The sequence below is a fragment of the Sesamum indicum genome, linkage group LG6, assembly GCF_000512975.1.
Source record: "Sesamum indicum cultivar Zhongzhi No. 13 linkage group LG6, S_indicum_v1.0, whole genome shotgun sequence".
Lineage (NCBI taxonomy): Eukaryota > Viridiplantae > Streptophyta > Magnoliopsida > Lamiales > Pedaliaceae > Sesamum > Sesamum indicum.
The window spans coordinates 24,093,412-24,105,256 of NC_026150.1; the positions used below are offsets into that span (position 1 = coordinate 24,093,412).

At 37.4% G+C, this 11,845-nt stretch overlaps 2 protein-coding genes and 1 long non-coding RNA gene across 4 annotated transcripts in view; 2 read left to right on the forward strand and 1 right to left on the reverse strand.

Moving 5' to 3' along the window:
- The window catches only part of LOC105165702 (CLIP-associated protein), a 10,084-nt gene extending 1,667 nt beyond the window's left edge, over positions 1–8,417 (forward strand). Inside the window, exons 2-21 of one of the 2 annotated variants that reach the window (XM_011084799.2) lie at positions 403–558; positions 692–754; positions 954–1,022; positions 1,190–1,355; positions 1,703–1,864; positions 2,135–2,232; positions 2,615–2,689; positions 2,763–2,831; positions 2,914–2,999; positions 3,079–3,196; positions 3,377–3,475; positions 3,554–3,896; positions 4,127–5,907; positions 6,106–6,207; positions 6,409–6,513; positions 6,600–6,674; positions 6,766–6,834; positions 6,947–7,015; positions 7,665–7,766; positions 7,923–8,417. In XM_011084799.2, coding sequence (XP_011083101.1) covers positions 403–558; positions 692–754; positions 954–1,022; positions 1,190–1,355; positions 1,703–1,864; positions 2,135–2,232; positions 2,615–2,689; positions 2,763–2,831; positions 2,914–2,999; positions 3,079–3,196; positions 3,377–3,475; positions 3,554–3,896; positions 4,127–5,907; positions 6,106–6,207; positions 6,409–6,513; positions 6,600–6,674; positions 6,766–6,834; positions 6,947–7,015; positions 7,665–7,766; positions 7,923–8,081 — 3,966 coding nt within the window. In that variant the 3' untranslated portion in view covers positions 8,082–8,417. The remainder of the gene's footprint in view (positions 1–402; positions 559–691; positions 755–953; positions 1,023–1,189; positions 1,356–1,702; positions 1,865–2,134; positions 2,233–2,614; positions 2,690–2,762; positions 2,832–2,913; positions 3,000–3,078; positions 3,197–3,376; positions 3,476–3,553; positions 3,897–4,126; positions 5,908–6,105; positions 6,208–6,408; positions 6,514–6,599; positions 6,675–6,765; positions 6,835–6,946; positions 7,016–7,664; positions 7,767–7,922) is intronic. The other variant, XM_011084800.2, reaches the window with a different exon arrangement.
- Positions 9,998–11,845, reverse strand: part of LOC110012113 — a 2,367-nt gene continuing 519 nt past the window's right edge. The window contains exons 2-3 of the long non-coding RNA XR_002287206.1: positions 11,342–11,512; positions 9,998–10,134 (exon numbers count right to left, since the gene is read on the reverse strand). This is a non-coding gene — a long non-coding RNA (uncharacterized LOC110012113). The remainder of the gene's footprint in view (positions 10,135–11,341; positions 11,513–11,845) is intronic.
- Positions 11,522–11,845, forward strand: part of LOC105165703 (transcription factor PIF1) — a gene marked incomplete in the record, with an annotated part of 5,386 nt that continues 5,062 nt past the window's right edge. The window contains 1 exon segment of the mRNA XM_011084801.2: positions 11,522–11,800.

Sequence of the window (11,845 nt, forward strand, 5' to 3'; positions counted from 1 at the left end):
TTGCCCATGCGCAAAGTTTGATAATTTGCTGGAGTTCCTAGGACCGTATAAAGTAAATGTTCTGTGGGTTTTTGTTTGAGAAAAAATATTGTCCTTGGGCTCTCACTATCACTTTTCCTACATTATGCTCCCACTCTGAAATGTCTAGTTGATTTAGCTCATGAGAGAGAAAACTCAAGTGGTGTTTTTCATTTACCTGTTTCCTGTCCAGAGTGCTGCATTATGAATTCAACCTTTTGCATTCTTCCAGACTTCCACAATCCACACTCTAATGGCAATCTACTGTATTCATCATTCAGCTGAATCAGCTATTGGAGTTGGGATCTTTAATGTGGTATTGGATGTTAAGATAAATTCGTTAATGATTCATGCTCAGAACTGAGAATGTTGTCTCTGCTGCAGGTTTCTTCACCAACAATCATTGTTGAAAGAGCAGGATCTTATGCTTGGACACACAAAAGCTGGAGAGTTCGAGAAGAGTTTGCTCGTACAGTCACGTCAGCTATAGGTTTATTTGCATCTACAGAACTACCTCTTCAACGTGCCATTCTTCCACCCGTATGTTGATTTTCTTTATTTTCCATTGCTGCAAGTTCACATTTTAGGTTAAGTTTAGAGGGAAACAAGAGTTGGTTTTCACAGAGGATAGCTAAAAAGAATTGATGGTCTCATGTATTGTCTTGGATATCAGATTTTGCAGATGTCGAATGATCCAAATCCTGGTGTGAGGGATGCAGCTTCTTCGTGTATAGAGGTTAGGAATATCGGTGATAAATTGTTTTCTGCCAACACCAGCACCAATTGTTATGTCTAACCTTAATGCGATTACCAGTGCTGCTAGTAGCTCTCTGTTCTATGGAGGGATGCATATGCTCATTGTACTCACTAGTCAAGAATTGCTTTATTTTCTTCTTGTTTGACGATCTTTGTTTTCGTCCTCTCTTTTTCCCCAGGAGATGTATACTCAGGCTGGGCCTCAGTTCCTCGAGGAACTGCACCGACATCATCTACCTACATCAATGGTAATTAAGAAACTCTCAGTTATGTTGCTTGTTGTGCTGTTTAAGCATTGATCCCGAAAATAGCATAATGAGTTTTGAACTTTAACCCACTTAAACTGACCCTCTATTTTTGCGGACATAAGGTTGAAATAATTCTCAAGTATTCTTTGTTGTGATAATGTCTGCAGTTAAAAGATATTAATGCCAGATTAGAAAAAATTGAGCCAAAGGTTCACTCTTCAGATGCTATTGTGAGCAATTACTCATCTAGTGAGACCAAGCCCACAATGCATAATCCAAAGAAAAGTAGCCCCAAAGCAAAAAGCTCAACGCGTGAGGTTTCTCTCTTTGGAGGTCAGTACACATTCTTATGGCATGGTTATTGTTTATTATGTATTACATGTTAGAATCAACTCAAGCTATTCCTTTTCAAGAATATAATGTTTGGTCTGGTTGCTGCTTGACATCACTAACTCATAGAATCATATAGTTCTTTTGTACAGTAAATTGGCTATACATGTTAAAATGTTTGAGGATTATTTTTTACAGCAAAATTATTATACATGTAGTTCACTATTCAAGCACACAAAGGTGGAACTATTGGCATTCGCTTGCTATGGTTCAACACATTGTGAAGTTACAGTGTTGAGTGTTCACAAACCTTCATTGTTTAACTTCTTTTGTACTTTGACTCTGAGCAGCAGATGGTGATATTACAGAAAAGCCTGTTGAACCAATCAAAGTGTATTCAGAAAAAGAGCTTATAAGGGAGTTTGAGAAGATTGCCTCCACCCTTGTGCCTGATAAAGATTGGTCTGTCCGTATTGCAGCCATGCAGAGAGTTGAAGCCCTTGTTCTTGGAGGTTTGTTGAACACTAATTACACAATTTAAGGCCTGGTTGTCCTTTCTTCTTTCGAATGTCATGTTGCGTGCCAATATCTTTCGTGTAGGACTTTCTTGTCCAAACTACATGTTTGAAAAGGTCAACCTGATAACTTACTGGAAAGAGAATTTTATGGTTCATGTTGCCTAATCGAAGTGCATACTTCCTGCATTAAGTTTTGCCCTCTATTTACTAATCAATTCTGTGACTGGGAAGGAAATACTTGATACTTTCAGTTCTATCATTCAGGTGCAACTGACTACCCCTGTTTCCGTGGACTTCTTAAGCAACTGATTGGTCCATTGAGCACACAACTCTCTGATCGGCGATCTAGCATTGTGAAGCAGGTGTTACGCTAAGTGATTGCATAACTATCCCTGTCCAAGTGTTGGCTCATTTAAATTACACAGATGAGGCTAGCATTGAGTTGTTATTTGCAATATTAAAATTTTAATTATTAGCTTTATTCATATAAATTTCAACTCTGCTTAAATTTATTCCACTATATGCTTCTTCGAGGTTTATCTTTATGGAAGGTCTCAAGATGTGTGTTGGCTTTATAATGTAATTGACAAGGCGAATGAAAATATACATGCTTTTATTGTGTGCTGAGAGCTATTTTTCTTTATCCTAAAACTACTTACCTCTCCGTATAAGAATGTTACCAAAATTTTGAAATATGCTGAAGTTTTCTATTTTGTGTTGCTTCTTTCCTGGTCAATTTGTTAGGCTTGCCATTTGTTAAGCTTCTTATCGAAAGATCTCTTGGGGGATTTTGAGGCATGTGCTGAGATGTTTATTCCGGTGAGAACCATTCTTTCTTTTACATGAAAACGATTTAATTCTTCTCGATCTCACTTTCTGCCCTGTAATTTAGGTCCTTTTCAAGCTTGTTGTGATAACAGTGCTTGTAATTGCAGAATCTGCGGATAACTGCATAAAGACGGTAATACGATAGTTTCTTCAGCTTTTTCTTTTCTTCATTTCATATATGCTTTTTGATTTGTGACAGAATTTGTGATTTTCAGATGTTACGCAATTGTAAAGTTTCCCGAGCGCTTCCTAGAATTGTTGACTGTGCGAAAAACGACCGCAATGCTGTGCTCCGAGCAAGGTATGATTCTGCTTCCTCCGAGTTCCTTGGCCTACTGTTCCTTGTGCTTTTGTAGTAATGATTCTATTTTGTAAATTAGGTGTTGCGAATATGCACTTCTAATTCTGGAATACTGGGCTGATGCGCCAGAAATACAACGCTCAGCTGACCTCTATGAGGACCTTATTAGATGTTGTGTGGCGGATGCAATGAGTGAGGTATATGTATCCTGTCCTTGATATTGCTCTTTGTTTTGTATGGATGGAGCTTACTCAACTGTTCTGCAGTCAATTATCATAAGTTGTATCGGTATTTGGTCGTGAACTCGTATCAATGTTTTCCAGTAACTGCACAGAGTCCTTTCTTATATCCATAACTTGACACATTAAGTTCAACAGGTTCGATCCACTGCAAGGACTTGTTATAGAATGTTCTCGAAGACCTGGCCTGATCGCGCTCGACGCTTATTCTCGTCTTTTGATCCTGTAGTTCAAAGGGTACATGCATTTATAAGCTTTCACTCTGAACCCTTCCCATACTTTCAGTGCATGAGCTAAAAGGTAATGTTTGTCCAGGTAATAAATGATGAAGATGGAGGAATGCATAGAAGGCATGCTTCTCCTTCCATTCGTGAAAGAAGTTCAAACATGTCATTCACCTCTCAGACCTCAGCAGCTTCAAATATACCTGGTTATGGGACGTCTGCTATTGTTGCAATGGACAGAAGTGCTAGTTTAACTTCAGGGACATCTCTTACTTCTGGATTACTACTGTCACAAGCAAAGACTGCAGGTAAGCCTGCAGAACGTAGTCTGGAGAGTGTGTTGCACTCAAGCAAACAGAAGGTCACTGCCATAGAAAGTATGCTGAGGGGTTTGGATATATCTGAGAAGAGCAGATCCTCCAGTTTGGACCTAGGTATTTACTTGTATATGCTTTACTACTACTTCGTCCCTCGTAACTTGTAATTATATTCTGCTATCCAAAACCCATTTCATTGGCTCTGACTGAATTTCATAATTCTGTTGCCTGTCATTATCAATAAAATGTCTGATGCATAGCATCTTGAATCGCTTGTGAATGGCTGATGCTAATTATCTTGAATTTTATATGGATGGCTAGCTATTTAATTTTTTTCCCTAGTGCAGGAGTTGACACGCCATCATCTCGTGATCCACCATTTCCCCTTGCTGTTCCAGCTTCAAATAGTCTTGCAAGTTCTTTAGTAGATTCAGCAGCTGGTATTTCTAAAGCCAACAATCGCAATGGAGGCTTGATGTTGTCTGATATCATCACACAAATTCAGGCTTCTAAAGAGGCTGGTAAATTATCATATCATAATAGTGTGGGAAGTGAACTTCTGTCAACACATTCTTCTTACTCGGCCAAGAGAGCTTCTGAAAAGGTACATGATAGAGGATTTATTGAAGAAAATGCTGATTTAAGGGAGTCAAGGCGACATATGAACTCCCACGGTGATAGGCAATTCTTAGACACACCATACAGAGATGCTAATTATAGGGATTCACAGAATAACTATATACCGAATTTTCAACGTCCTCTTCTAAGGAAGAATCCAGCTGGGCGGATGTCTGCTGGTAGGAGGAGGAGTTTTGATGACAGTCAGCTCTCACTGGGAGATGTATCAAGTTATTCAGACAGTCCAGCTTCTCTTACCGATGCTCTAAGTGAGGGGCTCAGTTCTAGTTCAGATTGGAATGCACGGGTTGCTGCATTTAATTATATTCGTTCTCTGCTACAACAAGGCCCAAGAGGCATTCAAGAAATTATGCAGAGTTTTGAAAAAGTCATGAAGCTGTTTTTCCAGCATTTGGATGATCCCCATCACAAAGTCGCACAGGCTGCACTTTCAACTCTTGCAGATCTTATTCCAGCTTGCAGAAAGCCATTCGAAAGTTACATGGAGAGGATTCTGCCCCACGTTTTTTCTCGTTTGATAGATCCAAAGGAATTAGTTAGGCAACCTTGCTCGACTACATTGGACATTGTTGGTAAAACATATGGGACTGACTCTCTTCTACCTGCTTTGCTACGTTCATTGGATGAGCAGCGTTCTCCCAAAGCAAAATTGGCTGTTATTGAGTTTGCTATAGGTTCATTTAACAAGCATGCATCAAATTCTGAAGGTTCTGCCAACAGTGGCATCCTTAAGCTGTGGCTTGCAAAATTGGCACCACTTGTCCATGATAAAAATACAAAACTGAAAGAAGCAGCTATAACATGCATAATATCTGTCTATACGCATTTTGACTCCATTGCAGTATTGAATTTTATTCTTAGCTTATCCGTTGAAGAACAAAACTCCTTGAGGCGAGCCCTCAAGCAGTATACTCCTCGCATAGAAGTAGACTTGATGAACTTTCTCCAAAGCAAGAAAGAAAGACGTGGTAAGTCATATGATCCATCTGATGTGGTTGGAACATCCTCGGAAGATGGGTATATTGGAGTATCAAAGAAGGGCCAGCTGTTTGGAAGGTATTCTTCTGGTTCTGTTGATAGTGATGGTGGTAGGAAGTGGAGCTCTCTTCAAGATGTGTCTTTTACCACAAGTTCTGTTGGTAACCTAAAATCGGAGGATACTCACGAGAGTTTGCATCATGTGGTGGAGACTAACTCAAACACTGATGTTTCTACTTCGAATTACAAAAGCTTGAAATATGCACCTAACACCTCCAGTGATAATATTGGATCGTGGGCAATAGACACCCGTGCAAACACAGAGGTTTCTTCGACGCCACGTTTGGACATTAATGGACTCCGTGGGTCTGATCATCTTCAAAAGTCTGCTGACTTTGGGGTTGACAACGAGCCTTCATCTGAACTGACACTAAATTATACTAAACTTCCTGCTTTGAAAATGAATACTGCAATAGAAACAGGACCAAGCATTCCCCAGATTCTTCATTTGGTGAGTTTTTACCTCCTTTCTTTCTTCACATGCTGCTATTGTTCGACAGTCTATGCTCCTGACCGTCATTTTATCATCAGCATGACTTTGATGTCATTCTGAATTATAGTACAAAGCACCTCAATTGCAGTGCTGGGAGTCTTCTGAATATTTCTTTTCTGATTTTCTCTCTTGCTTTTCTCCCTACTTGTTGGGTAGATTTGTAACGGGAATGATGAAAGTCCTACAGCAAACAAGCGCAGTGCACTTCAGCAGTTGGTTGAAGTTTCTATATCTAATGATCACTCTGTTTGGGGCAAGGTACGACTGATATCACGTTTGTCATTTTTCTCCTGGCTCTGTCTATTATCAGATTTTAGGTTCTTTGGGCCGCTGCAACTCCAAATAGGAGTTTTGGTCCACTTTTTGGGTGAGGGAGGGACGTCCGAAACAAGTTTAAAACTTATTGCATGAGTCTGAAAACCACATTTTAGTAACTTGGTAATTATTGGCATATTTCAGTACTTCAACCAGATATTGACGGCTGTACTAGAAGTGCTGGATGATCCTGATTCATCAATTCGGGAGCTGGCGCTCACACTGATTGTTGAAATGTTGAAGAATCAGGTATATTGTCTGTATGCCTACAGTTTGAATGATGTAAACCGAATTTCCCTCTTTCTTCCATCCTCATGATCTTTTCTCTCTTACAGAAGGACTCGATGGAGGATTCTGTTGAGATTGTAATTGAAAAGCTGCTTCATGTGACCAAGGACAGCATTCCAAAAGTAAACTTTCTTTCCTAAAACCATATCTGCTGAACTGTGCTTCTCCTCACTGGTTTCCTCTCCATCTTATGGTGTCTACTCTTGGATTCAGGTGGCCAATGAGTCAGAGCATTGCTTAAATATAGTATTGTCTCAATACGATCCATTCCGGTGTCTTAGTGTAAGTACTATTTGTTATTCATTTCCAGTTCTAGACACCTGTTGTATTTGGATTCTTCAAATTTTCATTATTGACTTTAATCTTGAATTTTATTCTTGCCTTGATATGACAGGTTATTGTTCCTCTGCTTGTTACTGAGGATGAGAGAACTCTTGTTACGTGCATAAACTGTTTGACCAAGGTAAACTCTCTGAAGAATGTATATAGCCTATGAGATGATAGAATGCTTATTCCTAATTTTTATTCTGAAAAAAAATGCAATATGGTTTTAGATTTTTTCTTTGTTACTCCTGATTTGTCAATTTGTTTCTTTCGTCATATAATTTTGGTGCTCTTGGACGCATGGTAACATAATACTGGGTTTTGCCACTATTTTCACAAATCTTAAAGCTCTGCTGGAGTAGAAAGTTTTTGGCTATGGCTTCATGAATTAGGAACATTTGCTGCATGTCAGAAATGTCAGCTTTTGTGCACTATACCTTCATCATATTTGCAAATTTCACTAAAGGTTTTTTTGGTGTATTATTTGAGTGGTCAGCATTTCGAGCGTTAACAGGAGCAGGCTGTTTTTGTTAATTCTTGCCTTCATCATTATTTTACCTTCTATGTCTTTTGTTTTATCTTCATTATACTTCTGCAATACAGAACAATGTTATCTTATACTCCATCCGGTTTTAGCTATTTATCAATATTATACAAAACAATTTAATACTTTTAGTTATAATCTTTTACTGTTACAAAAACATATGGTGTTCAAGAGATTATGGAACCTAAGATATTTTATCGCATTTCAAGTGTTGTGCACTCTCATGTTACTTTTCTATACGTAGCTTGTTGGAAGGCTCTCCCAAGAGGAACTGATGGCACAACTTCCCTCATTTTTGCCTGCTCTTTTTGATGCATTTGGGAACCAGAGTGCAGATGTCCGCAAGGTAGCAAAACGATTATTCTGTGTTTGCTTGCTAAAGCAAAATGATAAAACTCAAATTCCAAGAACCTTGAAAATCTACTTTAACCATGAAATCAATTTTTTGCTTCCGGAAAGAATGTCATTGGAGAGAGTATTTACATCTTCCTTTGTATTGCAGACTGTTGTTTTCTGTTTAGTCGACATCTATATCATGCTGGGGAAAGCATTTTTGCCATATCTGGAGGGGCTTAACAGCACACAACTACGGTTGGTGACAATTTACGCGAACAGGATATCACAGGCAAGGACTGGTACTCCAATTGATACCACCCAATAATGAGCTGCTTCCGGTATGGATGTAATGTTTGGTCCGGGTTGTTAATTTTGATGGTTTCAATTTTTTTCTGATGTGTATGCTTTGTATATTTGTGTGAAATCTTCTAGGGAAGGGTTGAGCTGATTCTGTAATTCTTTATATAAAGTTTGTTCATATTCTGGGTGCGTTTTGGCTTTGGTGAAATGGGTAGAAAGGAGTATTTGGTGTGTCAAAACATGGTGCTGTACGGGTATGTGCCTATAATGAATCATTTCACCCCTACAGATGTTGATTATTTTGGATTTGTTTTGTCATGATATTATCAGAGGGATATTGAAAACATTTGTTTAGGTCCTATTTGAAGGTGAAGAGTGAGTGAGGTCGAATTTAGATGAAGATACTCTAAGATTTCCAATACATGCATACCCCAAGGCGGATCAACAACATGGCCCATTAACCTATCGAAGTGGGCTCAACATAACACTGGCCTAATTTTGAGATTTATGACAAGTAAAACGACACTATCTTAGACTTCGGCGACTTTCACCACCGAAATTTCCGTGTTATGGGTTTCTGTCATTAGACTCCTGTAACTCATTCCACTCTAGGAGCACTGTCCGTATATTTTCAGAAAGAAGAAAAGGGAAAAGACCATTCTAAACGTACGGAGGCTGACCTTGCTCTTAGATATAAGTCAAAGTGGCCTGGGCCCTGATGATATCCCTTAGTGTTTCTTGAGGTGCCGACATCTACTGTACACGCAATCAGCAGGGCTTGACATGTCAAACATTGCATGTGTAATGGTTTCCCCCTGTCTATTTGGGGCGTGTATGTTGTGGGGAGCGTATCATGTGAAAACCACTGAATAGCGTTGTTTCAGACTGTTTAGTATAATGTAAATTCCACCGCGGAATGTATATTTGGAATTTTCAGACCTGATGCACGTGAATTAGTAGGTGGGAAGATTTTTGCCGAGTGAAGACAAGAAAAAGAGTTATAAACTAATATGCAGCCTTCTTGCACTATATATATTTTCTGTTGTTCTCTTTTTAAGGAATTTTAGAAATATGTGTTGCAATGTAAGACATTTTCGAATATGCGAAGCCACCAATAAGTGGTGTGATTGTTGAAGTACATAAAATGATTGATGTCTGGAGGAAGGCAAATAAGACTACTCCATGGATGAGATTAGCGTGATGCCAATGTTCCTTATGTGGATCAAGAATCGAACAAAATAGACAGTCACCCAAAAGACCAACTTGAACTGGAATAATAAATATGTATATATGGTGATGGTGAGAAGAGACGGGCAAGAGTGTCATTTTCAGGGGACTTAGTGCATGCACATTGCATAGTTTTGAGTACTACTTGTAGGCCTGGAAGCATATGCCTCGTCCCCATCACTTGCTTAATTAGATGCCCTCAGCCTGCTTTTCCATTTTGATTTATTATGTATATATATATATATATATACACACACACACATTCAGACTACATTTCGAGTCATCAGAACATTTCCCACCTTTTTTCCAATTTTTCTTTTGAGTGAAGCATCAAATACATATATATACTTGTTAATCAATCATCAAAGAGTACCAATAAATGCACAATCAATTACTAAAATAAACAAATCTGTTTTCCTGAAATATAAAATGGACTTTTTCTCTTCTTCTCTGAAACCGTAACTTTTTCATTTCCCAAACTATTATAAAAAATTTTAGACTAAGTTTTAGCCTGCGATTCTTGCTGTGCATAATCTAAATCAATTACTATTATACGCATTATAGTCTAAGTATTCACAAATTTAAATGCACGAAATTCCAAAATTTGATGACTTTTTATATTTTTCCAGTACATATATATATATATATATACATACATAACAATATTGTGCTTTCTGGAAAAACACAAAAACTGAAAAGAAAGTTCATGAGCACACACGTGCAAAGAATATTTCTGCTAAACTACCATAACTCCCATATGGCAATTCAAAAGATCAAGCAATCTATTTTAATAATTCTACATAAACAAAGCTTAATCACTAGGCATGTGGGGGGTTGTTGGCTGTTGTCATCTGTATCAATAAACAAACTTAATTAAGATAATGTTTTATTAATTAACTCAAGTAACTTTTACATAGCGACAGTTTATACAGTTAATTGTCGTTATCATCAACTTAAACAAATCTAAGGAGGCAGTAGTTAAAGTAGTTTTATATTAGGGACAGCATGATGGATAATGCAATAATAGTACAGAAACCACTTTGAGCAATGGGAATTAAAAGTTAAAAAAAGTTGTCAACAGGTGTCCTTGTCAGATTATCTTAAAGGTTAAACCTACTCATTAAACAGTTGTAACTTTCTTTTTAATTAAATTATAATCTTAGAGTATCACTATCTGGAAATAATAGCATAGGATTGGGCGCTTATATGATTAACCAAAATATGGCTTAGAGTCGCCGTACGTATGCTTTTCTTTGCTCACTTCCACTAGTATTTTAGGTTTATCATATACATACCAAAATCTTGTGATTTTATTTATTTATTATTATTATTATTTTATTCGGAAAGGGTGTGACCACATCTTGACTCTTCAACAGAGAAATTATAATCACAAATGTAGAATGATCAATCATATGACATGAATTATAATAAAGTATATAATTAAATTTGATCCCCAAAATTTAAATTCTTTATTGAAAAGAAAAGGTCTCCTAGGATAGGGTAAGTTAAAGAATTGAATTGAGGAACCGAACAATCTCGGAAATGGGAATGCATAAGCATTGAAATTTTAACAAAGGGAAAAATATTTCATGCGTGACGCCATTGCATGAATCTTAATTTAACTAATACTACAACATTTTTCCGACTTGTTTTGTTGCGTTATTAAATAAAGCTTTTTCATTTCTAACTAGCTAATTATAATAATCATTTCATAATTTAATAAGTTTTTAAGTCTTAAATTTAATTATATTTCACAAAATGACCAGATATCAAGATCTGGTAATAGAAAATACTTTTGTCGGCAACCACAAAATTGAATTCTATCATGTGTGGTCAGGTTATTATACTAAGAAAAAAAAACAGACAAATATATCACATCCTTAACTTTAATTGATTGACCAACTCAGATGTAGATGCAAGAGTCAAACCCAGTAATCAAATGTAAAATAATTAGTCTGGAAACAGGAAAGCATAGAGAGAATTAAATTGCTACCACATATATGGAAAGAAAGTTTTGGGCCGCAGGAGAGAATGAAGTAGAGTAAGAATGATACATACCAGGATTTGATGATGATAAGTGGATGATTGTTGTGTTGTAATGAAATGGGGAGTGGGGACAGAGAAGCACTGTCCGATGCATACCGTCTGCATCAAACTTTTTCGTCCTTTACTTCTTCGCAATTAGCAATATTCAATTTGTTTGGAGCTGAGAGAGAGGCCTTATCTTCCCTTGCAGCAGAAAAAGCCATTTACCAATACCACAACCAACAATATATAATAACCTAAGCAGACTTAAGAGAGAGAAAGAGAGAGAGAGTATTGCAAATATAGTATAACTGCCCTCAGTTCACACTCTCCTCAACTTCCCCTATTTGGAACACCATTTCATTCATTCAACACCAGAGTTGGAAAGAATAACCCAAGACAATTGCAAGAGTCTTCTATATGTAGAGTGGAGTTCACTGTGGATTGAAGATTCTTTTTTTTTGTGAGTGGGCTGCAGAGCAATCAATATTGGTATTAGCTCTCTTATTCTGTTTGAGGGTTGAAGAAGATGAACTT